Below are 27,242 nucleotides of genomic sequence, written 5' to 3' on the forward strand. Positions count from 1 at the left end.
GGGATTATTCTTAGATCTGACCCTTTCAGCAGGCTGTATTTTTGTGCTTTAGTTACTCTATGTGAAACAAAAAAAAATGAGAGCAGACTCATTAATCTCCGCTGTGCTTGTTCTGCTCCTCTTTAGTGTAAAGTCTGCAGAACAACACAGCGTGCAGGAAGGTGAAGAAGGGCCAGACTGTCGCCAAGCTCTTCAAATCCTCTGACACTGAACAAAGAGAATAAAATACACTAAAGGCAGAGCTCTGATTTCTAGAAGATTTCGAATGAGCAAGTACCAGAGAAAGCATCTCATTTACCAGAATTTAGACAATCGCTTCCCTGAATTCAAATACGGGATACTGAACTTCGAAAGCATTTTGCCACAGGCAAAGGTGTACATACAAGAAAGACTCTGCGTAGTTACCTTTCTTTTCACGGGACTGAAGCGCACCCTCCAAACAACATCTTCCCGTGTTCTAGGAGAACTTCAAAGACTACTGGCAGGTTACTTTCTTTGCAAGCAGTCAGCTGGCTTAGCTGAGCTCAGTCCCAGTAAGTTACTTTAGCTCTGCCTCAGGAAGAAAACACCCTCCCTAAAAGCACTTCTTTCCAATGGAAGCAGATAAATTGTAGTTCTCTTTTAGGTATTTGAAGAATCAAGACAACAGAATTCCCTCTAGCCTTCTGAAGCACAAATGTTTGAATGTAAATTACGCTGTTCAAACCACCTAGTTCTCCTATGCTGAAGTTAATATGCTGAAGCATTAGCAACATCTTTAAATGCCCTCCCCTAGAAGCTATAGGAAACACCCTAGAAGCTATAGGAAACAGCATTCCTTAAAAGGACATAACACAGCTGGGAACCTCAGTAAGTGAGGAATTTCTTCACTGATGTGGAGCGTGCCTTTCTCGTCCTGCCAGGGTTTAACAAAGCTGCACCCCTAAAAACCTCCCTAATGTGTCACCTATGCATTAATAAACACTGGTTTTAGTAACATTGAAATCACATCTGTTCAGGGATTTGCAGTTTGAGATTACTTCTGACACGCCACCATCTTCCTTAAACCTTGCTGCACAGTATTTTTTTTATACCGTATAGTCTGTATCTCAGATGGCAATGAAGACAACACTGAAGACTATATTTGGATGTAAGGAGAGGACAGGTGGAAGGACAGCGATGTCAGAAAAAAAGCCTGAAAATCACCAATACATACTAGTACCGAGTTTTTTATGGGCCACCTCTCCTCTAATTTGTGATAAAGCAACACTAGAGAGCACAGAATCATTCAGTCCCTACTTGCACAAGGAACCATGCCATATAATCTTCTTCCAGCATCTTTCTGTTTTGACAGCCATAACCCTTCACTTAATTCCCCTACCCTAGCTATATTCATGGTCAGTTTAAATCAACTGTGTTTAAATAAACCTGTGAGAACTGCTGCAGCTGCTTACTTGAAAAATTAACATTGGTCAAGGATTTAATGAAGTGTTAGCATACCCACAGATACCTTGGAGACTCATATACCTTCTCATTTCGGTGTTGCAACTGTTGTTTTTGGCACAAATTACTTTTTTTTCTTCTCTAATTTGGAGGAAGCCCTGGAAGCTCCAGCATATCCTCAGAACATGAGGCTCTCCACCCCGAGAATCCCAGTGAACACGCTGCCAGCCATGGGTGCCTACAGAGGTCCCTACAAACTGCACTGTACCTCAACAGTAGCTTTCTCAACTGTAACCCCTGAGGATCAGAACCAAATGATTTAGGGTAAGAGGGATTTCCGTAGGGACATCCTACAAGTTAGCTTGGGTTGCTCAGTGACTTCTCCAGTTGAGTTTTCAGTATCTCGAAGAATGGAGATTGACCCTTCTGGTCAACCATACACCAACTTGGCATGTATGTCAGGTGATGAACACTAATTGAAACCTCAGCCGCTCTCATGATGCCTCTTTGCTGATAGCTTCAGCACGGTGGCATTTTTTCCCATAATATCCAAAATCACAGAGATCTTTTCTAAGCAACACCAAACGAGTATGATGACAACGTTTTCATGTACCTGACCAAAGGGAGACAAACCCAGCTTCATAAATATCTACTTAGTGGGAAAATGAAAGACATGGCTAAATGAAATCAGTTTTAACCTTGCTTTCTCCATGTGTATTGAAGTATAAATTGACTTTTATGTCATTCCTACACTACACCGATTTCCTGGCTTATAAAAAATACTTATCTATTCACAGCTTTAAACTGAATTCTTTATTTGCTGTTATCCTATGTGAGTCAGGAATATCACCATTGAACAGCCTCAGGAGCACGCAGCTTGTTCCCATGTAAGAAGGTGAACTGCACTAGGTCACTGACAAGAAAGGGAGGAAAAAGCATGTCATCAAAGTACTGATTCTTCAGAAAAGGTCCCTGCAGTTCCAGGAGCCTCCATTGGCAAATGCACCCAGCCTGCCAAAGTTCGCTTTCTCCAAACCCTGCCTTACAAGTAAACAGAAGAGAGTTTGCTCATTTTCGTATCAAGTTACACCCACACTCCTTCCTCCCCTTCACCTGCCGAACATTATTCCTGATTAAAAAAACCCACATTTGTTCATTCTGCTGCTCAGAGTGTGGTACCAACAAAACGAATTAATAAATATCAGTGCAGCACAGGGCTAAATAGGAGTTTATAACGGCAGCTGCTTTTGCGATAGAAGAGATACAGGCCTATAAATCACTAACATGTGCATGTTATTTTTGTTATTTAAAGCTAAGCAAACAAGTTACATGTCACAACACTCTAGCGACTATAGGAAAAGTGGGAAAATATGTGCAAAAAAATACAGTAGCCACATTAAGGAGGAAAAAATCCTTATTTTAGTGCCCGGTTCAGCCAAACATATTCAATACTGGCATAACAAAAAGAGCACACGCTCCACAATTAAGTGGTCAGGGAAGTGCTGTTAAACTTCAAAATTGCCTCATCACTGGCTAGCACCTCTGAGACCTACACCTAAGGACTGAAAGTAGCAAAAAAAGAAGTATTTATCTCAAAAAAGAAGTATCTTCCCATACTGCCCTATGATTTTATAGTCACCCATCTGTCCCATACAGGCGATGGGCCCTCACACTGAGGGGACACGCGCCCTCCGTCAGGTCCAACCCAGCCAACTCTGTCAGAACACCAATGGCTCAACATTTTAATGCCCCAGAAAGCACAAAAACCCACAGGCATGCTCTGGTGAGCCTGGCATTACTCGCCCGGCCTGGTCACCCCATTCTTCCTCCTTCCCCTCACGGGGCGGCCGCCATCCCCTCAGCGGCGGCGGGAGAAGGCGCCCCCGCTCCCCCTCAGGCGCCGCCGCTGCCATGGCGGCCCGCTCCCCCTCAGGGCCCCACTCACCTGGGTGTAGAGCTCGGCCAGCGCCATGGGGGCCGCCGGCGGAGAGAGACGTGCGGCGGCCGGTTCCGCAGCCGGCAGGTGGCCGCGGTCCGCCCCCGAGCCGTGGGGACGGGGGGCCGGGCCGGATCCGGGGCCTGTCCCGCCCGGGCGAGGCCCTTCCCCGGCCAGGAGGGAGGCGGTTCCCCGCGCTGCTCGCCTCAGTGACCCGCAGCACGCGGCTAAAGGGTTCCTCAGTATCGGGCTTTTTATGCGGGCAGCTTGCACGCCAGCTCCTAATTCTGACAGGTATGCAAGTATAGTGGGGATGGGGAGTAGTCCCAATCGCCACACTGGCAAGGCTGGCATCTTGGATACAGCCTTAGGGATTTGGAATGCGATTTGGGTTTGAAATAGCTCCGAGTGCTGAGCAGCGTCTGGTTCTGGGCCAGGAAAAATAGGTGCCGAGTAGCCTCCGCTAGGTGTTTAGGAGCACTATGTTTGTTACCTTGCTTGCTTTTAAGGCCTGCAAATCCCGATCTCTTCTGCAGTTTTCTCCTGTTTCTTCTGAGTAATGTTTTGACATCCAGTGTACTGGTATACAGCACTATATGCTGAGTGTTTGTTGAAAGAGATGTACTTTGCCATTAATAGTGTATGATCTTATAATTAGATATAAACGTAGGATTAATTCATATAATAGAATAAATTAATATATAAACAAAGGAAAGGAAATTTAAAAATCCTTGTTGATCTTCCATTTCCTAGCTGCCCAAGGGATCACGAGGGGAGCCGTTCCTGGCCACACAGGGAAAAACAAACATTCATTAATGACTAAGACACCATCAAGGAGTTTCTCTGGCAAACTTAGTGTAAGATAAACAGAATGCATTTAGTAAGCTTAGGGCACTAGCAGGTATTACGTTTAAATATCCTTTATGAGGAAGCAGATGTGAACAGACACAGTGCCAGGCATTGGCAGATGGATGCATGCCTAAGGACCACGCGCCCCCCCTGCCTGCCTGGCGCCCAAGAGCTGTCCCGGCACAGAACACAACGTTTTAGCCAATTACAAATCTCAGTTCCTATTTCAATAACAGCTAGTAGTTGGTGACAAAATATCCTAACAGAAGTGGGTTACATCAAACAAAATATTTTCAAATACGCACAGCGTTTTACGGCACCCTGTTGATATCTGGGTGGGTATTTGTACAATGCTCAGGTTTTAACCAACTCCCTTAGCACCAAGTCCGCACCAAGTCTGCCATGGAGGCGGAGGGAACCCGTGGCATCATTTGGGACCATCTATGCCAGCACGCAGCTTATGGACAACCAACCAAACGAGGAAACAAAAAAGCCCAAAGCAAATCTTACAGTCGTATTTTTATTTGGACATCTTCCAGTGATAGCTATTAGGCTACAGGTTTTATGATGCATACATTTACTAAGTACAACATCAGACACTACAACAGATCAGAGCTCAGGTCATTCTGACAATGTTTTGGTTTTCATCTATGTACTGTAGTGGCATCGAGTGAAAACCTATGTTTAAAGGCTTTTATTTATCACATGAAGTATCAGCATCTTAAAAAAACAAGTGCTTACTCATAGTTTTTGTACGGTATTTGAAATGTGTTCAGTTTAAATCACAAATTACACAGACCTTCAAATTGCAAATGCTGGTGTTTCCAAGTTGGGAACAAATGTTATTGAATATCAGTCCACTTTTCAACATTGAAGTTGACCCTATTTTTTCCTGTGATAGATAGAATAGATTAATCGCATTTAACGGACTTAAGCACTTTCACATTCCATCCCAGGTTGAAGTCTGAGAAGCAATTTTTCAAAATTTGGATAGAAGACTGTGTCCTAAACATCAGAATAAAATGATCACTGGAATAAAAATACACGAAACTGAATGAGGTAATTATTGTGCAAAATCTCTAGAATAACTGTATATAATTCTAAGGGGTCACTGACAAATGTTCGTCCAGCATTCGATAAAATCTATCATAGCAATAGATAATAAATTAAAATATAAAAGATATGTATGTCCACATTAAAAGAACATAACAATGATGCAAAGGAAAAAAAAAAAGGTTGTTAAAGTAGTTCTGCATTATATTCCATGGCTAAAGAGATATTCGTCCTAAGGTGAAAGATCTATTATACACTGACACTAAAATTTTACTTCTGAAAAGTGCATGTAAAATACTGCTGTGTAAAATGTTAGATGAATTACCAGTTACACATCTATTCCAACTTAAAAATATTTTCCTTTAAAACATGTCAAGCAGCATATATACTTTTAACGTAATATAAAAGTAATACCAGTCAAACCACTGAGTTTAAGGATAATACCTATAAATTACTAAACACTACTTTTTTTAAGGAAACAAGATACAATAAGGCTTTTTACAGGTAAACAAACTTAAAAAATAAACAAAAATACATTTAGGTATACATTTTAATACTCTAATGCTTAAGTAGTGGATATGTTTCCTGATCTACAGTACGAACATACTGTAATGCCAATTATTTGTTTTTCAATAGGAGAAAAAATCTGTAGGTCAGCATATTCTCACCTATTTTCTTTCCTAACCTCATTAGTGGATGTGAAGGCTTTCCTATTACATTCTCACAAGTACAGTACCCCTAGCAGCCTGAAAACTACATTATACCTTTTTTGGAGCCACTTAACAGTAGCTGTAGTTTCAGAAATCAAGTAACGTTTGAGAAAAGAGTGTTTGGTATACCATGCACAGGAAAGCAATCTAAATCATTTAGCAAAGATCATTCAAAACATTTATGCGATGCAGTATTAGGTTCTTGGAAGTACTGGCATGATCCATCAAACATAATATGGGGCAAACACATTTGAAAATAAGACAACATGGCCATCTTAAAAAGATACTGACAAAGTTTAGGTTGTCTTTACTACTGGTTTCAGGAACCATACAAACAGCATGTCTACCTCTCAAGTAAAACATAACTGAAATGTTTCAGTCTGCTTAACAGCCATTTTTTTTTTCTGTGAGTTTGCAGGCAAACAGAGTAGTACCAAATAGTCTAATAGTGTACCTCTAGGTCATTTCTCAATATTTTAAAAGAAATTAATGTTAATGCTAAGTTGCTAGTTATTATAATACATAAAAAATATTGCACAATGCAATTGAGCAATGTGTGTGGCTTTTTTTTTTACATTTATATTGGAGCCATACACTACAAACTACCTGTTTTAAAGTTCAGAATTGGAACCGTAAGCAAGGCTTCTGCATTTAGGTTGCACATTGTGAAACGTGAATCCTATATAGCAGATCCAAGACGTGTGAGACAGAAGAATCTTTCCAGTAAGATGTGCAATATCCAAAATAACTCAGTTTCTCACTATGCACTCTGGGTCTCCAACCCTTAAATCAGCATGAATCATAGTCAAATGACAGCATCATAGCCAAAACCTACTTAACGTTCTTGTTAGTCAGCCTTTCAAAAAATGACAGCCTTGGGCTAATGCAGAAATTTTCTATTAAAGTTCTTCCTCTCAAATTCCAGTAGGAAAGGATACTTTTTTCTTTTTTTTTTTTTTAAGTGGCAACAAACCAAAAGAGATTATACTCAAAATACACACTGTCATCTCTCTGGGGTCTACAAACACAGAAGAACATTAGACAGACTACAAAATCTAAATAAATACTAAAATCATTATTGACTTCTGATCATTTGCTTCAAGATTCTGTAATTTTAGCTAACTACTTTTAAAAATAACTAAACGTGTAATTTCCAGTGTGCTACTTGTGCTTAGTTACCATTTTCCTCTACAGGTGTTATTTGATACCATTTGCAAAATTCCAGTTAAAATAACAGACTGCATCAGACTGTAAATAAGGTTGACAACAAAAAAATGAAATATCTTATTTTTAATGCTTAGTATGATACTGTCATACATTTAAAAGAACACAATATGCAGCAGCGATTTAGTATGCTTGGTAAACCACAGTACTAACAAATGAACACCTAAGTTATAGCATATAGTGAGCTATAAGACTTATCACTAGAATTTATGTCAAGCTGACATAAATAAGGAAGTGGTTTAAGAAATCATTTTCTATATTGCCAGTTTGTTTTTCTCCATTCCAGTTTTTACAAATTGAATTTAACAGGCTCCCAAATGACTCTGTATTCTACTACAAAATGCCTTACTTTCAAGTCTTCCATGTTCAGGACTGTGACTGTCCCTGTTGGTCCCTGCCTATGAGAAGATTACATATGGAGTTTAATTTACACTATTTAAATATGTTACTAAAGATCTAAAAATGTCTCTAGACAGCTGAAGACACAATTTTTTGTCCAAGCCCGATTTCCGTATTCTGGAAATGTATGAATCAGTGATGTCCTCATAAATGCAATGACTGAACACAAATGCACATCATTCTATTAGCCTTCAATCTGTGGTGCTGTTATGTCGTTTTCCAGCTACTTTTACTACAGATCTGGGCATATATAGACTGTTTGTTCAGAAAATGTGTTTTCAGTGGCTCACTATGTTTTAACGGGTAAAGATATCAGGCAACTGATTCTCCATCTAACATGGACAGCACATCCTTGGGATCAGACACGTGATATGAAGCCCAGGCCCAAGCTGGCTGGGATCTGAATGGTTTCTAATGCCAAAGAGGATGGATTAAATGGAAAAGTAACAGGGAAGATGTGTTTAGCATCCATGAGCAACTGAGGAGAGTCCTTCCTGTCTCGCAGACGCATCTGCAAAGATAAGAAAGTGATTACATTAGCATTTAGCCAGTTCATTGATAATAATCATCTTGCGAAAAGGTAGTATTGCATCTGTGCTTACAGATACATGTGTGTGTACAGACACACACTCTATGCTATCTTGACACATTTGCAACAATTGTGCCATTAAACTGTAGTTACTTTCATCACTTTTGGTTCTGCGTATCTTCCCCTTATAGTGCAATCGGAAGATACTTAGATTTCCTGCAAAAGGAAGAATTTGCCCACTATCTGGTAACTGCATCTTTTCAGTAAGTGGAATTACAGTTTTATTTCACCTCTAGCTTCCCAGTCTCCCTTATCCTGCTAGTAATGTAACTTGATTTCTAACAGACCAGAAAGATCATCCTTCTTTGGAGTTTTCAAAATATTTCATTTTCATCAACATATATAAAACTAGAAGGGCTAAATGAAGAACTTTGTAATGAACATAGGCCTCCATTTTCAAAGCAGTCAGAACTTCTCATGCAGACACGTCTGACAAAAATAAATTTGCATATATAAATGTTACTGCATGAAAAGTTGGCATACAAGTGTGTTTACATACACAAAGATTTATAAACACAAAACCCTCTCACCTTCCAAAAATTTCATATATACTGACAGGGACACTAACATTTTCATGCAAGCCTGGAGGCAGTAAATTGTGATAGCTTAAAATTTTTAATGCTGACATCACCTTTTCAAAATAGCTAAAAAGCCTAGTTTACTTCAGATTCCTGAATGTATTTCAGGACACAAGCTATTTCGTCTCATCGTGGGGTTTCTTAGAAATAGTCAAATGATTTTGATGAAAAGATATAGCCATACCTGTATTGTACGTATAAACGATACCAAGACTCTCTCTTCGAACTCATTAACTGGAGTATACAAATTCAGAACTTTTACAATCTGTGAAGAACAACAGTCATTCCTTAGGTTCATTTTACTGGTGAATCAACAGATGCATTGATGGTTACTAATAATATACTTCTTAAATTAGCTATTTTAAAAAGAAAATTCTTTACAAGCATTTGTTATTTTTTGCTTTATTGATTCATACAGAATTCCATCACCTGCTTAATGCTATGTTATACGACTGCCTCCTTCGAAATGTGTGTTCTTTGGAGGCAGAAACTCTAAAATTCTACACGTGAAAATACCAAACTACAGAAAAATCAGATGATAAGTAACTGATTGTGTTCTTACACCCCTAGAAACATGCTGTATTTCTCTTCCTAATTTTGACCCTACAGTTGCATAGTTTCCATTCAAGAGAGTCTTACGACTTCACTATTTTTCAAGAAAGTGAGCTGTTTCTCTAAAAACAGGGCTAAAGCCACTACTGGAAAAAAACAGCAACAGAGAGACTTTAAATAATAATATGGGTTAAACATGTGAAACTTAAAAAAATTCTCTTGGTTTATAGTATTCTCTTTCAAAAAACCTCAAAACACTTTAACAAAGTTAAAAGACTTGAAGCATGTGGAATTTTAACTTCTTATTTCAGTACAAAACTAACAGATTTTCCAGCAATGTGAATTACTAAATCAAAATGGCTATATCAGTGCAACCACTAGTGCCGACACCATTGTCAAAGAAATGGGGACATTTCTTCCTTTTCCTGATGGGGATGTTCAATAATCATCAAAAATGCTTGCATCCAGTTATTCCTGTACAAGCTATGTGCAAATATAGCATGGTTAAAAAAAAAAAGTGCAACTTATCTGTACAAAATCTAAGCTTTTATAAATAGAAGTCTTCAGCTGTTTATTGAGATACACTTGGTTCAGCCTTTCTGAGGCTAATGGGTACAGTAACTTAACACTTTTGTTTGCAGACCCTGAGACAGCAACTCTGTGCGAATTGTCCGTTAACTTAACTGGATACTAACTCTGATGGCAGAAAGATAATTTCTTAGTATCCTAAGCAGAGCTGCCTGCAGTACAGAGATTTCTTAGAGTGAAGAGTTCTCTCTAAGGATTTTCACAAACCAAGAGACTGTATAGTACTACACACTGCACAATCTATTGAGCTTCTCGCTTGGTCAAAACTTACCTTGAACATCAGACCTCAGAAAAGATCTGGTCCGTTTTTACCTCCAATTTAATCTGTTTTCGTTTAAACAAAGTAAGAAATCTCCAAAACAAGTAAGAAATCCTTGATCCAGGTGCAGCAGCAGTGCAGGCAGGCATAGCAAACATCAACAGAGCAGAAACCTGCTCAAAAGTGACAGCAGGACAGACAATGAGAGTTTGCTTACCTGGGCAGTAGTCAGTGCATTGCACATTGAACAAATGGCTTCTGCATCTTCATCTGTTTTCTTTTTTACTTGCAACAACTGTGCAGCCTGGATGAGGGGTTCCAGTGTTTCTTTAGCCCCACTATTCATCAAATTTTTATCACGTAGCCATTCTTCCAGTTGACTCACATTGTATCTGTAAGAGGTAAGAATATCCAGACATTAATGCTTGATTATGGCTAAATTGAAAGCACATGCAGTTCCTCTTTCATAGTGTTTCTTCTTGATCCTTACATGTTTTTCCTTCACACTTGTAATTTCTTGTAATTTTGTCTTCTTTCTGTTTCCTTCTGATTAAGGCAGGAAATTTTGAGTTTCAAAACAGTTGGAAACTATGGCCTAAGATTTCCACTACCTAGCATTCCCCATTTATTTCTGTTCCTATTGACTGCAGGAATATGACAAGTATAAGAAAAAAGGCAAATGCAATTTTGTCCATGCAGATAGCAGTGAGGCTTTTCAAGGTTACTCAAGGGACTGGAATGCCTTGGCTAAACTTCCTGGCATATACCAGTAGAATGCTTTGGACAACTGATGCCAAATGCAGGAATAGAATAAGATGGCTTTGCCGCAGGATGCAGCAAACGGCAGCGTGGATGAACACAGCAGGTATCCACTGAGCCACCAGCATACAAAGCAAGCAGCAGGCAGGCTTGTTATTCTTCTCTAAAAGTTGTGAAAGCAACTACCAACATTTCACCTATAGTTCTGATTCCTACTTGATGATGAAATACTTTTGGTTTGCATCTACCACATCTCCTTGAAAGCCAGGTAGGATATGGCCTAAATTAACTAAGCTCTTTTTAACTGAAAAAACTCAAAAGCAGTTTAACAGCATCTGCAACTGTTTGTGTGTGGAAAAATAAATATTCAAAGTGTATGTGCTATTCCTTCAAAATGATGTTCACTAGAGTCAAGAGTTCACTAAGATTTGCAGCAGCACATTCAAGAAAAGTCTAAAATGAGCTCTCCCACCTTATCTGCATTCCTTTGCTCCATGAGCACATGTCCTTGCGCAGGAGAAGATTGTTAAGCGTTACAGCCCCAATGATGTAGAACATCTGCTTGACCACCTGTTTGATCAGCTCTGGATCCATTCCATGCTGACACATCACTGAATGGAAAGAGTTCAGCTGCCGAATAATGGAGTCCAAAGTGTAGGTTCCTTCATCAGCAATGCTGGATGTTCTCTTCCGCAGCCCTGTTGGTTTCACCCCTGAGACACCTTGGATAGTCTCATGCTCCAGCATTCCTGAAACTGCATTTGATTGACAACATTATTATAATGACTGAAAATTCCTATATGCAAGCCATATTGTGTGTGCGAGACAGCAAAACTTAGTATTTCCACAGAAAGAGCAGGCTGGGCTTTCTGCTAGCCACACTTTGCCATGATTTCCAGCCATTCTCTGTGTCCCACTGTGTTCTGCAAAATCTAAGCTTACAGGATTTTTACAAAGATTCCAGCTTCTGTGTTTGAAAGGAAGGTCTAACTCTACCTCGACGGAAACACTTTTTTTCCTTCCATGGTAATATGAGCAGCAGTGTCAGCAACCCAAGAGCTGTTTCATTCTTCTAAATGGTGTGATCAGAAAGTTTAACGAAAATTTGTGTGAGAGTACTGTCTGACATGAAAAATGAAAAGTACTTTAATGAATAAAATCTCTCTAAATATAAGCTTCATCGCTGCTAGCTATTTCATTGCTGACTGCTGTCCATAATGACAACCAACGATTTTTCTCCATATTCATTTTAATTATGGGTTATCATGTAATTAAAGTCCCGATTTTCCACGGGGTATTTCGCAGCACACAGGGCAAAAAATGTCAGACTGTCATCATAGTTCCTTCCTGTAAATGCATGTTTTATGACAAGTATGAGTAAGGTATATCGATTTATTCTGTCACTGCCAGAGGAACCAGCCACAGTTTAGTTTTTTCTCTAATTCAGACCTGTTCAGCGTAGTCCTTGTCATCTCTAAACAGAATACTATAAGAACTATTAATAAAACTCTACTGGTTAGGAAGAAATACAAGATACAGCATATTACTGCCATCGCAATTTTCATTTTGGTACTACGGTGCGAAGTTTAAGGAATTCGACTTTGCCTTACCAATCATTGGTTGCAGAATGTTTTCCAACACTCGGACAAGTTGTTGGTAGATCTGAATAGCCAAGTCACTCAGTACTTGTCTGTATTCAGCTAAATCAAAATTAGTGAGGCAGTGTTCATTTTGACGAGGTGTATTATGCTTCATAAACCCCTGAATTCATAAAATAACAGAAACAAATGCTTCAATGGAATAGAAAAATATTACACAAAATCAGTATTGATATTTTTTCAAGCAACTGACAAATAATACTTTCAAAACAATAGTCATAGCCTCTCAAAACTTTTATTTGCAAGTTCTTCTGATTGTGGCTGATGCTAAGATTCGCTTTTCAGTTGTGACTTGTGCCACATCTGCTTCCCTGACTTGCAAATTCAAGTATCTGACACAGGAACAAACTCTGCCAACTTTCTGGAAGATAAGACCCCTCCCTCCCACTCCAGTATGGGCATTGTCATCTAGCCATTTACAGCCAAAATCCCAGTTACGTATGAAGAAATTAGGCATATCACATAAACTGGCATGCCATACTAAGGTTAAAGGCCTTAATATGGCCTTTTTCACAGGAACTTCAGTGAGTCATTACTAAACCACATAATGGTAGCAGCCAGGTTCTTCTACTTGGAAATCTGAGTTGGCACTTTGAGGAGCACAACGTCATCTAGCCTCTGAGCCCCCAGCCTGCAGTAAAGGGAAATTGGTTCAAATCTTATCTCCTGGTGCTTTCCACTGATGTCATCACCATCATTCCAAAAAGCGTAGCTGTTTTAAGAGACTCTGACTAGATTTTCAGATGTGACAGCAATTTTTTAAAGAGCAGTGCTCACAATAGCATTGTAGAGCAAAAGAAACCAGAGTAGGAGCACTGCTTACCTCTTCTCCACTATATTGCTTCAAACAGTGCAAAAATCGGCAGGTGTTAGATAGCCAGAAGGACACTGTTTCAAAGTCATCACCTCTTTTCTGAAGATAAAAACAAACACATTTCAACGAAGACAGGTAGGAGGAATAAAATGATAACATGTTAGATAAACAATTAAGCACTTAAAACCTGCTTTCTTGTAGCTACTGAGATTCTGATGTTTTGCAAAACTGTATTTCAGTAACGTATTAGAAAAGCAAGGTTTTCTGTAATGTTTTTCAAAAACTTTCAAACTACGATTTCCTCCACAGATACGATCTTTCTGTGTTTTACAGACCCATCCTAACGGCTCTGTGCAGAAATCACAGAGCAATGTGACTATTCCCAAAACACTCGTTCTGTGGCGCAATGACTCTTGCAAAGAGCCCAACACGGAGGGTAGGAAGGATGCAGAGCCAGCAGGAGGAGCAGAGAACAATTCAGTTCGCATCAATGTCACTTGCATCATAACCATTTTGGCAGCCTGATATGGAAAACAAATAAAACAAAAATCCCTCCTCACCAAAGAACATAGAATCTAGTATATGCTGAGTTATTAAAATTTCTAGAGCTCTGTGGTATGCACTCCATTCACTTAAATATATTCTATGAATACCTGAGCTCCTACTGGATTGTTTACTAAACATTTTTCCTAAACATGTAGCTCGATTAAATGCTTGGGTTCTGAGCACATCTGCTTAATTTAAAAAACTATAAAACTCCATGAAGCATATTTATGTCTTAATACAGCTTTCAGGATACCCCTGGAGTAAACTCTCCTAGCCAACTCATTGCAAAGACTTTAGGTAGTAACATGTTATCATCAGTGTAATCTGTAAGTGAAGCAAATGAGGAAATCTGTTAACCAAAACTGCAAATGAAACATTTTAATTAAGTATTCTGGATTACAAAGACTCATTATGCAAACTTTGACTGCATCCAAAGCTTTACAGGCATAGCTGCAGAGGAGGAAGTCTATTCAAAATAAAAAGAAGGTAGTTCTTTTTCCACTAATTTAAATCATCTCTGGTATTATGTGGATAAAACGCTATCGCTATGATTTGCTGCTTGTTAACAACTTTTTGTAACTTTGGTGGGAGGACTCTGCTGATCAGAAATCCAGGGCCAATTCATTGAAAGTCTTTTCCTCACTCCTCTAACACAAAATCAAAAGCAAATTTTAAATTAATGTTTTCCTAGACCAAACAGACTAACTAACCTTCAACACTTTTTTGATGCCATTGATAGTGGAAGTCAACAATGACCTCACTTTTTGGTCATCATTAAGGTAATCCGCATGGCGTACACACATGAACAAAATATATGCTGGTAGTCCTGGAATCAGGTTGACGGCTACCCCACGTGGTTTCAGCTCTTGGGAGAAACAAAAAAACATTGTTTTGTTAAGAATAAAGCCATTAGAAGGTGTTACAGGTGGTAATCACAACCTCCCCAGTTAATTGTACATACATGTCTATATACGGCCAGTGAAAACTAAGAGTAAAACTAAGAAGAGCCACTTTCTTGCTAATACATCGGAACAGAATAAAACATAACTGCTTGCTAAAAAATATGAACACAGTAATATGTACTATCCTAATCAGGAAGGATGATTAGATTACAATAGACATTTAGGAATTTTAGATAAACTAAACACTGTCAAAACCAAAATAAGCTATTCGTTTCATGATGCAAATTCTGTGTTCTTACCATTCATTTTTCAGAGTGCGTGGGAGCAGAGGAGGCCACAAATGAGAAAGGTGCTTACCTAAAATAAGATTCTTGACAAGTTTTTGTTCATCCTCCTTCTTATATTCTAACATCCCTTGGAAGTCCTTTTCTTTCCGTGGAATGTTAACTGGACGAATAGGTTCATCAATGATTTGTCCAGGTGATATGTTCTCCATCTGGCCCACTTCAGAGGGGAAATAAAAATAAATTATATATAATATTTTCCAGTGAAACCAAGGCATACCAGACGAAACTATGACATTTCTAAGGAAGAACTCCAGCATATAGAACTAAGAAATTTTTTCTTTTGTTCAGGGTAACACTTATCAAAAAAACTCCCGCTAACCAAAAAGATTTGAAGAGGGGAACTGTGTGAATAGCATCCATTAATACAGACTTCCTGCTGATCTCCTGGATTTTATCATATAAAAGCGCAAATGTGAAGCAATAGCTGTTAATCACTTAATCCTAGATGAATACTGCAAGAGTCACTGTTAATTGTTCTGCAAAATGCCGGTATTTTTCAAGCCTGATGTTTGTTGCCCATTGTGGTAGATTTACCTCAACCAGCAGCCAAGTGCCCACAGTGGCTCCAGCAGGACAGGGCAGAGAAGATTAAGAACAGAAGTAAGAAAACTCGTGGGTTGAGATGAAGATGGTTTAATAGGTGAATGGAGCAGGGGGAACAAAGCAAAGGCAATCAGTCATGACCCCCCACAGGGTAAGCGATGCCCAGCCAGCCTCCAAACAGCAGCTACCTTGTATGCAAGAACCCCCTCCTCTGGCTCCTGACGTTAAGCCGTATGGAACATGGAATATCACTTTGGTCAGCTCTCCCGGCTGTGGGCCCATGTGCCCTCCCATCCCCCAGCTTACTGAGGGGGCAGAGCGAGGAAAAGAGAGTAAACCTTGACAGTGTGCGAGCTCTGCTCAGCCAAAACACCCGTGTGTTACCAACACTGGTTTAACCACAGATCCAAAACACAGCATGATTCGGCTGCTACGAAGAAAGTTAACTCCATCCCAGCCAAACCTACTACAGCTTTCTAAGTTAATCAGGTAATAAACACAGACTAAACGATGTTTTCAGAAACATTTTCCCACTCTGTATTGTGTATGAATATTATTGTGATCTTGTCCACAGTAGTAACCAAACAATATTGAACGACCTTTTAAAAACATAGTCTGAGTAACCTTTCAAAAGGATATATGAAATGTCCACGTTGTTGCATACAGTGCCTCACAGTATCACATTAAACACCTCTGCTCCACCTGATCAGGTTGCTTGGTTGTTTTTGAAAAGCAGAACTCGACTTCATCTCCTGAAAGCTACATGCTTTTCTCACAGCCCTGCTAACTGCGTGCAGTTACAAGCTGTTGTGCATCCGGTAAATGTGCTAAAAGTGTGCCCCTCTCAAATGGGACAGAAAATGCAGAAGTGCAAACTGGAGCTCAAGGAGAGCTGCCACTAACGAAAGGATAATATACTCCTGTTAATGCAGGTTTAACTTGGTATCACTGCTCTTTTCAAACACTGAAACACTGAAGACTATACAGTCACTGATTTTAATCTTAGTACTCAATAAAACAACTCATTAGGCAGTAAGCTTGTTTCTGGAAAAAGCAAATGACCATAAAAAGCTTCTGAAAGGTTAGGACCAGTATTATTTAGAAACAAATTCATACTTCAATTTTATAACATTATTAATTGCTCTTAGCAATTAAAATGATTTTACTTATGCAGAGACATAATAAGCTCTCAGTCTCACCAGTCCTAAGATCCTAAGGGAACTCACTCTGACGCTCATAAAAATGAAATTAGCTTTGTCCGTGTCTCAGCATTCTCATATTTAAGTTTGGCCAGCAGCTCTGAAAGGAAACCTCAAGCGGAGAGAGACAGTCTCAGCATTCTTGGCTCCAGTGATATAGACATCCACAAAGGAAAACGAGGTAAATTATTTCTGCCTGGTTCATATTTAGTATTGCTTTTGTCTTCACAAAAACAGATACTGTCTTTAAGTACACGAACAGCCCAGGTGTCATTCCTTTATGTTCAAATGGTTCCTGACTACAGAGAAACATCAATCTTCTTTACTCATCGCTTCAAAATATGACAAATCTTCTAAGGGTTTATAAAGGGTTTATAGAGGAACACACAGAGCTCTGAGCGTACCTCCTCCTTCTGGAATCAATTAACAGGGGCTAACGCTACTGAAGACCTCATGCCATCCCGACCGCCAAGACAGATGGATGTGATGACAACGGGATCACAAAACGTAAACCAAAATCTTTCTCTCAAAATATAAAAGTACCTTCAAGTTCACCGATCTTCTTAGCAAACACTTTCAACTGTTTCTTTAACTTGCGAACAGTTTTGTCTTGCTTTTCAAGCTGCTCCATTAAATCCTGTAAATGAAAATGAAAGATTAAGATATGAGAAAAATCCCACAACTTGTGACAGAGACAAAATCAGTGCTGTTAGAATTACAAGGCAGTGAGGAAAGCTGAACAGTGGTGCCATCCTCTGGCTAAGGTTTGCAAGCTGGTACGCTGCCTATAACACAAGCCAAATATCGCAAACATTATTAAGTTATGTGCAGCATGACAAAGGCAAAGCTCTTAGGCAGGTATATTCTGCAGACACTCAGAACTAGGTCAGTTCTTACGGCAGAAGACATTTTGCTGCAAACACATCTCCCTAATGCTTCCTCCCTGCTCTTCCAAATGCCTCACGGAAATAATTTTCTTTATTATTTAACAGCCAGACTGTTATTTCTGCATCATTTATTCATGCCTTCAGGATTGACTCGTTATTCAGACCTATCCATTTTATAAGACAAAAAGAGAGAGATCTGCAGAAAGAACATAACTTACACTCAAATTTACCAAAATCAAACATCCAAACATACAACATTTCTTCTGATGCTCTGCCATTTCCCTATTGCTTTCTGTAATCCCATTGCCTTAGACCGAAACTGGGGTCTTACATCTTTTTATTCTGTACCTGAACAACACCTAGCACCTAGAAGTCCTACTCTTGTAATAAACCTATTTTTCTCTCAAAGGAGCACTCCCCAGAAATCTATCTTAGAATAATTCTGTGACCTATGGTAGTGCATTCATAAAATAATCATGTAATCAAAAAAGGGGAAGTCTTTCTAAAGGAAGCAAAAGCCTCAAGCTGAAAGAACCTGAAAGCCATTCCAGGTGAAGGATTTGAAAGCAGCTTAAAAGAGAACTGCCCTTTCATAAGCGTGATTCTTCATGGCACTGGTAAAAACGTGAGGGACCATGAGCTCCTCGTACCAAAAGTATCATCTGGGAAACTACACCTCTCCTAAAGTATTGAAAAATATTAGTGCAGCATTGGGAACAACTTAGAACTAGACACAAAACTGCTCTTAATCATTTAGTAAAGAGTTTACAACCTAATATAATATACTTGAGCAGTAATATAATTAGGCCTGTTGAAAGAACAGAATCAAGGCCGTGCTTCACATTCAAAGCAGTGTTCACTTTTACAACTGAAATCCTGTTAATAACACAATAGGCTTATTGTCAGATATAACAATTTCTCCTGAAATGAATAAAAAAATACATGTAAGTCCAACAGACTGTTTTGAATGTATCAGTGAAGGGATATGATTTCTGAACAAGTATGTGAGGAAGAATAAAGTTCCTTCTATGGTTCCTCTAAACAAATTAAACAGATTTCACATCTTATTAAGATTCAGAATCTCATAAATATTCTTTCAAGCTTACCTGTGGTGCTATCTCAATTTGTTATTTTTAATTATAATGGAAATATTCTTTCCAATTTTATCCTTCATATTTTGCATTTTTGAGAAATATTAAAAGGTTATGTATTTTGATTGTGATACATTTCTTTATTCCAGATGTCAGCACTGTAAAGAGATCTATGAACAAATTCAGGCTATGATGGGATTGCAGGCATTATTCGCTTTGATAAGTATCTGTACAATCAGGCCTCCATTTTGCTGAACTGAATTGAAATGTATCAAAGTTTTAAAGCAAAGGGCGGTTCTGAAAATTGAGCATCTTTTGCATCATGTACCTCTTTTTCAGGGCAGTATTAAGTAGTATTCAAAAAGAAACTGCTTTGCTCACAGTGCAAGGCTTATATTAGTAACAAAACTGTGCATCAAAAAGAGACGCAGATTACACAGAGGACATCAAGAGTAACAAAAAAAGCAGTGAGGGAAGTAATTGGCATCATGAAGCTCTCTACAGGGATTTCCTTTGAAAGGGAGAAAGGGAAGCAGCCTGCTTTTCAATTAGTGCTCCAGAAACAGCGAACGAGACAACAGAGAAACAGGATTCACGTGATCTACATACAATCATCCGTTTGTAAAGTGAAATCCGGTACGATTGATACTTCTTGGGATCATCTGCATACAACTCCTCATAAAACTGTAAAAATAGGTACAGGATTGTTTTTCCCCCTTCCTTTGAGACACTGATATTTCAGTAAGCACTATATAAATTAAATCAGATTAAAACAAGATCAAGATTCTCTAATTTTTAGGTAGTCTGGTCCTTAGTTGTGGTGTTCACGCCAGCCTCTCCCAGAAAGAAGCTGCTGGAGATGAGCTGCAGAACAGTCAGATCTTTTAAAAACGGGCAGACTAATACTGTGAAAGTCTGGCATATAAGCTTTGTGAGAACCTGGACAGGACATTTTCTTATGCTAATCAAGATGGGATTGCAGTGAATACTGCAATTCTAATATCGCATCTGGAAAGCCTGTGAATTGTTTCCCCACTAGGGCTAGGAGTGGAAAAGAAGCATGTATCTGACTTGGAGTGGACCTGCAATACTCAAACATCAGAAGTGAAATACTAAGGAATGAGTCTGTATTTAACAAGTAAAATTACATTCATTGTATTTGAAAATAAAGAGAACTCCTCTGGGATGTAATTACATGACTGTGTGTTGTCTTGGGAACACAGAATGTGATGAGTAGGTCTCTTGGGGGAAAAAATGGCTAAAAATCATAACATATGACTAAGCAGCAGGAGGGAGCTGTCAGAGATGGAAATGTTCACCCTTTGCCTTTGCCAGTGGGAGACAGCTGCTGCTGAGGCAAATTTATAACATATTTTCAATCAGTTTTCCAGCGTCTGTTCACTGAATTATCTGATGCTTTCCTGAAAACCTTTGGTACCAAGACAAGAGCCCGACAATGGTAACTTCTGCAACAAACTAAAGCAGGAAAGACTACACCTTGACTTGTTTGGAGGAAGCAATGACACTCAGAGCTAAGATTCTCCTTCCTGAAGTAGCATGGTTCCCTTTACCAATAAACAGTGGTAAGCCAACGATATTCCAACACGGGCCTCTCTGGAAAATTTCCCCAGAAATGAACTAGCCTGCACATGATGAACATAATCCTTTGTGGGGAAAGGTAAGGAGTTTCACCCATCTTTCCTTCATACAAAAACGTTGTGCCGTAAACAAGGAATACCAATGATTAGCTAAATGACTTCTAATCAAGTTTCTTTTTCTGGAACTATTTCTTTCTTCAAAACCTACTGAATAGCCAGAGCTCATAACACAGTGGATTATCTGTGTAGCTTCAGGCAGGGAGGAGGGAAATGGGAAGAGAAGTGACATTAAATAACTGAAGAACTACACCAGAGTTTTTCAACAAAATAAACAGACATATTATAGAGGAAACACCACTACTTGGCACTAATATTTTTTTATGAGTTCCTTGGATACCAATCATCCTATTGAGTGATGATTAAACTCATCAGTTGAAAGCTGGGATCCACGGGCTTTCTGCATGCCACAAACTTCGAACAAATTCCCTGAAACATTATTACTTCATCAGCAATCATAACTCTCTCTCTCCCATTAGCTTACCTACAAGGAAAACACCGCACTGATGCCATTTTTGGCAGGAGGTTGCCATCTGAAAAGTGCTAAGACCTTACAGGCGCAGCAAGCGTGCAGGTGCCCGTGCCTGCTCCTGCAGCATCATTTCCCTTACCAAGTTCTCGTTAGTCAGCCGGGTGATCTCATGCTGTAGACTGGCTTCAATGCGGGCCTCTGGAGGCAGCTGCAGGTTCTGCGCCAGGAGCTGCTGCTGGCGGTTGTTTTCTTCCTTCAGACCTTGGATCTCACCTCGCAGCGATTCCAGTTCGTTCTCGTGGCTCTTCTTCTGCGACTGAAGCTGAGACTCCAGCAGCCTGAAGAAGTTGAGCAACAGTTGCGTGAACACACACTTAGAAAGTTACATCCCCAATTCTCAGACGGAGTGTAAAGCTTTAGCTGCTGCTCAGGAACAATTAGCCATGGCTTGCAAAGGAAAATGAAAAAGGCAGAGTACTCTTTAAACCCTTCAGTATGCCTTCTAATTAAATTAAACTTGCATGATCAAAAAGTGGAGAGAAACTAATTGTGACGCTGCTTTGCATTTCCTTTGTGATTGAACACACACTGAGAACATATGGCAATAAATGTATTGCTAAGTCTTCACAGGTTGCCACTGCTCTTAAAGGGGCATTAAAGAGGTTTTTGCCTCTAACCAAATCAAACAAGCTGTGTAAGATGAACTGTAAGCGAACTTTGCTCGCTTAAGCTAGGACCCCGCAATATTAACAAAGGAAACTCTTTTTATAATTAACTCTGTTCAGTCAGAAACCATTTAATTGCAAATGCACATAAATAATCTTCATTTTTATATTAGAACCAACGTTTTGCAGAGGGTTGTCATTAGTGCAGGAAAGCTTAACCACAGAACCAAACTCAGGCCTGGGATCCGGGAGCAGTATTTTATCCTCACCACTGACTCGCTCTTTCCCCTGGAGCACATCGTGTCTCAAATTCTTCTCATGTGAGATGGGGATACCATGTACCAGGCTCCTTCCGAGCAGCGCTGTGGGGATCTACTCCTGCTCGCAAGGTACTCTCCAAGTGCCCTGACTCACCCTTCCGTACGGACACACACAGGAAATGACATGACTAGTGACTACTGGTGTTCAATTAGACAATCTTTCAGGGTTTAAATATGCATAAGGCAGGCACATTTATTAGTAACCAGACTGATCAAGCACGCAAGGGCAAACAGTCATTCACCTGCATTTCTCTGCCATTTAATATAAAGCTTCTTGTCTCTACAGGGCTAGGACAAGAAACAAGAGGTGCAGAGCAAACACTCTCGCATCCTGCAGTGCCGGACACTTGCTCTCAGTTAGATGTTTGCAGACTTACAAAACAACGTTAGGTGTAGAACTTGTTAGCACAAGAAAAGGAAAGACTTGAGTTAGTAGCATTCATTGCAAAATACCTCCTTCTGTAGCTACCGCTACCAAACGTGTACACTGAAGAAGATGAGCACTCCCCATCTATTGAATTAGTTGCCAGTGCAGGACTAGAAACCATTTCGGAAGCCTGGGACACACGTATGAGTACAGGCCCAAGATGCACACAGGGAGTCAGAACAGCATTTCCGAACCAGGCGAATGTCGCCCACTACGTGACCAGCCAGCGGTCTTTGCAGAGAGTGCAGGGATTGCGCTGGGGCTTGAACAGCACCACGATGAACTCGGGATTACTTCTGTTTGTTGGTTATTTTGTGTCTTACGGTTTGAATCTGGCACGGAGAGACGCCAGAGAAGAACGTTCAATTTACTGAACTTGAGTCGCAACAAGGAGAGTAAGACCCATAACTATTTGAGAGTTAAGAGTACTCTGAAGCTATTCAAACAATAGTTTTATAATTACAGATCTCCCCTTTTCAGGCTGAGAAACTGTAAGGGACATTCATTTTGATATTCAACGTAGAGGCGGACAAATAGTACACAGCTACAAATCTTTTCCAGTTGTGGAGCTTCTGGATTTTACTGTCTATTTTTGTGCAATTCTTATGAATTATGTATTAGCTGTTGCTGCCATCCTAAGTTTTTAAATGATAAAACTTGACAAGTAGAAAGGTTTGGGGACTAAGTTTGAGCAAACTCAAATTTGTGTAATCTGTGATGAATTTTTTTCTAACTGTTAAAGCCATAGAAATACTGTAGATAAAGCAAACCCATAGCAAGGGGCACAGTTAGCTAGAAAAGAAGATGCAAATGAAGAAAAAAACCATTCTGAGAAGTCTGGTAACCTGTTGGCTTGTTTTAACCCTTCATAAACCAGCCAAAGTTCTCCGTCCTCATTCAGCATATGATAGTCCTGGGGAGATTGCCTTTCAAGAAAATTGTTTAAAAAAACAAAAATACAAGAGAGATACGTGATGGTGATGAGATGACATGTTAAGGACATTACACACTAAATGAAAGTTACTATACAAGAGAAACAAGCAATGCTCGAAAACAACTCAGCAAATTACTTCTCTTGTTTATACGTATTTCTTCTTAATGACGAAATTCAGTTCTCCGTGCTAGCCCAACTGGTTACAGCATTTCATGCTGTTGCAATAAGTGTATTATGACAGACTATTGTGACAAGTACTGAACAAAAGGTAAAAAACCAGCATGGGGAATGGCACCCAGTTTGAGCAATGTAGCAATTAAAGGCTAAGAAGACATAAATCCAGAAAACTGGATTTTGCATTTCCCCATTGTTTCCTAATCCTTTAAAATATTGCATACAGCAATATTACTAATCAAATCAAATTCTAATCCCAGCTAGAAGTGTTCTCCAAGTATCTAGACTTATATGGCGGCAGCTTACTGAGTAGGATATACGCAGTGTGTCACAGAGACCCCAACTGACCGTATATTAAAGAAAGAGAGCTGGTACCTGTTTGTTTCCTTCAGTCCAATATACGCCTGCGCTATTTCTCCTTTGTCTTTCATCTTTTGTACATCCTCCAAGAGGATTGTAGCATCTGTCATGGTATTCTGGAAAAAGAAGGATGATTGCCAGGATAAATTTAACAATGTAATTGTTGTTCGAATCCATGTTTTTGTCACTGTACCCACGTAAATGCTAATCCTTGAGCAGCCACATTAAAATGAGCGTGGGTACCTGAGCAGGAGGTTGTTCCCTAATTTCTATGTCCATTTGGTGCATCTTTTAAAACGAATGCAGGTAACATGGTCAAATATCAGTCTGTCTAATAAGCAGGTACATGTATTTTTTCTTTTTTGTTGTTTTTTGTTCTCTTTTCATTTGTTCATCATGTAAAAGGAACAAAATAAATTTCATGACATGATGAATTTGCATTATATTTCAAATTACCAGGAACAGCTGCTAATACTGAAACTGAAGAGGCATAATTTTTCAAGCTGAATTCTGTTAATATTTCTTAAACACAGCATTGCATGTAGTCTTTCAGATCTCATCAATAAACTTCATTCCCCACTTCATGTATTTTAAGTACTCGGGCAAAGGAGGAAATGATTTACAAGGGCTTGAGATTTTTTAAGTTAGATGTCATTGCACCACTTTGTTTCAGTTTTGAATATTTGCTATGGCACTTTTGCTTTTTCTTCAGTAAAACTTGAAGTACTTAAGAGATGTTTACAGTCACCTCGTCCAGTCTGATCTGAGTCACTGCTGTAGGTAATTACAGTGGAACCACAGGACTCTAGTGAACACAAGAGACAGAATTCTGACTTTTCTTTTTGACTTCCAAAACAATCAAATCCTATTATCCTGAGTAAAATTTTGCAAAGTATTTACAACAACAACTTTGTGGACATAAATTTTGGAACTTAGGTCTGTATGCCTAGTATGATTTGTGTTATCTATTATGAAAACCAATAAAATATATAAGCTCCTCAAAGAATTATTCCCAACGTCCTTATGAGATCTTTGTGATTTTTACACTATTATTTTATTACACAGTAAGACTGCTGTATCTCGCCTGCCAATCTATCAAGCTTTATCAGTCTGAAAATATCTATTCCTTTTGTGCTGACGGAAAGAAACGCTAATTACTCTTATCGAGAATACCCTACCTGCTGTAGTTGTAATATTTGAATTAACAGCCTCCATTAAGAGTCCGTTCAGTTTTTCATACTCCTAAATACTAAGTGTTCAACTACATTTTCTCATCAAACATTCAGCAATTCCTATCTACTATTTATGGATCTCAACATGAGTCCTGAATGTTTGTTGCATGATGGGGATAACAAACACTATAAAGTAAGGTAGTTCTTCATACCAGACTTTTTTTTGGTGAAGTTTATGGATTTTGTAAGTTAACAGAGATCTGATTCCTGAATCACAGTGCTGCTCCAACTCCTCTAACACACTGGGGAAGACACATTGCTTGAGCTGACTAGAACAATTTCTGAATCTTTCCTTTCATGTTCAGGTTACCATAAACCAACAGTTCAAAATTATTAAATCTGCTTGTTTTGAAGTAACTTGTCCCCTTGCATGGAGTGGGAAGATGGGGGTGCAGGGGACATAGGATAATGAGAAAGGTTCTCCAATAACAGCAAAGTAAAGTGCAAGAACAACTTCAAATACACGTAAGTTACTTATGAGAGGCAGAGAAATGACAGCTCAAGTATCATTGAGGGGTTTTTTAGCATTTAAGAGTTCTGGTTTATAACTGTAGAAGAAAATGTGTACCTTATCCTCCTGGCAATCAAATCGGTAGGCAAGAAAGAAGAAAAACAAATCATTAAAAATAAAATCTGTCTGTGCTGCAGCTGTCCAACCTAACAAGCAGAAGCTATCTGCAAACTGGCTGATAGCCATCCCACAGGTCACCTTCGTGTTTCCCTCATAACTGCTGTAAAAACAACGCTTGTATCCCACCATTGCTGAGAATAAGTTATTCAAGGGTTTACTACGCAACTATTTATTTACGATGTTCCAAATATTGCAGAAAAACAAGTTTTGTTTTCTTTATAATTAGTCATTTAAAACAAGACAGGTATGCCTTCACGCATCACAGACGTTCAATTTATTTAGGACAAATATAGACATAACTTTGCAGTAGCAAAGGAAAGATGACGTTATCTGTTCATTCCTCGCTGTGGTTATGAAACACCAGATAGCTCAGTTCAATGGCAATGACTAGTTCCTGGATTTACGCGATACCTTTTCAGGTTGAGTGACTCTTATTTGCAAAGCTATTACTTCCCTAAGTATCTCAGCACAATCAGAGTTTTTCACAAGATATGCATTTCAGTGGTTGTAATCTGCTCTTCTCAACAAAACCACATAGCAGCTATCAAGCAATAATAAGGAATTTATACGTCTTCACAGGTCATCTTTATGAAATGTTATTTATTTGCAATCATCTATGACCCCGCATAGATCTAGAAGAAATTGTTCCTTGTACCTCCTGCTGAAATATTAATTAAAAAGAATTCTTGAGAACTACTGTAAGTTTTCCAGTCAAACTACATACTCTCTAGAGAAATGATACTGCTCCAAATGAGAATTATTTCTGCATTGTTAAAGGAGTCTGGGAAGATCCTGGCCAGACCATCGGTATCTGCCAGCCTGGTGTGATCAGTGTGGTATCTTTACATGACTGCTGGTAGACAAACCCAAAATTGGTTTATGAATAGCATCTCCCAATTCGGACTGCTGCGGTTGGTGTGCTAACGATGGATCAATGGATTACAGTTGGACAAAAGTTTCAAACCTAGACTGTTTTACTCTGCCTTCTCAAGCACGCTGTTAAATTAAATGCAGCTCGTCAGCGATGCCGAGTGACTTTCCTGGCCCGTGCCTCTGCTGCCTCTGGCTTACCTTGGGTTGAATAGCCTCTTTCTGGCTGACGAGCTGGGACCTCAGGATGAGGACTTCCTCCTTGCGCACTTCAAGCTCTTCGCTTACTGAAGTCAGCTGATCCAGGAGGACTCGGTACGCAGGGGCACCAGGAGCAGTCACCTCCGGAGATCGCGTTTCTGTGAGGGCCTTCTGCAGCTCATTCAGCTCATTCTTCAGCTTTTTATTCTCAGATTCGAGTTCTTGACGCTGCAAGAAATAGGGACAATTGCGTCACCCTGCAGCATTCCAACGTGCCTATAAACCACAGGTACAAAACTATGGATAGAAATGGTAAAAACGATGAGTAACTGCAACAAACCAATCAATCTCTCCCATATCCCTGGCCTCTTGACTACAGTGAATAGTGCCGGGGAG

General features: G+C 39.4%; 2 protein-coding genes across 12 annotated transcripts in view; both read right to left on the reverse strand.

The window, feature by feature from the left end:
- Positions 1 to 3,459, reverse strand: part of MYO5C (myosin VC) — a 36,615-nt gene extending 33,156 nt beyond the window's left edge. For all 4 annotated transcript variants that reach the window (XM_054215216.1, XM_054215218.1, XM_054215215.1 and 1 more), the window contains exon 1: positions 3,368 to 3,459. In XM_054215216.1, the coding sequence (XP_054071191.1) occupies positions 3,368 to 3,394 (27 nt within the window). In that variant the 5' untranslated portion in view covers positions 3,395 to 3,459. The remainder of the gene's footprint in view (positions 1 to 3,367) is intronic.
- Positions 3,460 to 4,700: 1,241 nt separating this feature from the next.
- The window catches only part of MYO5A (myosin VA), a 105,005-nt gene continuing 82,463 nt past the window's right edge, over positions 4,701 to 27,242 (reverse strand). For 3 of the 8 annotated variants that reach the window (XM_054214457.1, XM_054214450.1, XM_054214449.1), the window contains exons 28-41: positions 26,847 to 27,074; positions 23,928 to 24,028; positions 23,290 to 23,370; positions 21,172 to 21,370; positions 19,515 to 19,589; positions 17,471 to 17,564; positions 15,196 to 15,342; positions 14,647 to 14,801; positions 13,400 to 13,489; positions 12,529 to 12,679; positions 11,391 to 11,673; positions 10,377 to 10,551; positions 8,945 to 9,025; positions 4,701 to 8,104 (exon numbers count right to left, since the gene is read on the reverse strand). In XM_054214457.1, coding sequence (XP_054070432.1) covers positions 7,952 to 8,104; positions 8,945 to 9,025; positions 10,377 to 10,551; positions 11,391 to 11,673; positions 12,529 to 12,679; positions 13,400 to 13,489; positions 14,647 to 14,801; positions 15,196 to 15,342; positions 17,471 to 17,564; positions 19,515 to 19,589; positions 21,172 to 21,370; positions 23,290 to 23,370; positions 23,928 to 24,028; positions 26,847 to 27,074 — 2,013 coding nt within the window. In that variant the 3' untranslated portion in view covers positions 4,701 to 7,951. The remainder of the gene's footprint in view (positions 8,105 to 8,944; positions 9,026 to 10,376; positions 10,552 to 11,390; positions 11,674 to 12,528; positions 12,680 to 13,399; positions 13,490 to 14,646; positions 14,802 to 15,195; positions 15,343 to 17,470; positions 17,565 to 19,514; positions 19,590 to 21,171; positions 21,371 to 23,289; positions 23,371 to 23,927; positions 24,029 to 26,846; positions 27,075 to 27,242) is intronic. The other 5 variants (XM_054214453.1, XM_054214451.1, XM_054214456.1 and 2 more) reach the window with 3 other exon arrangements.

This window comes from Rissa tridactyla, chromosome 9, assembly GCF_028500815.1.
Source record: "Rissa tridactyla isolate bRisTri1 chromosome 9, bRisTri1.patW.cur.20221130, whole genome shotgun sequence".
Classification (NCBI taxonomy): domain Eukaryota; kingdom Metazoa; phylum Chordata; class Aves; order Charadriiformes; family Laridae; genus Rissa; species Rissa tridactyla.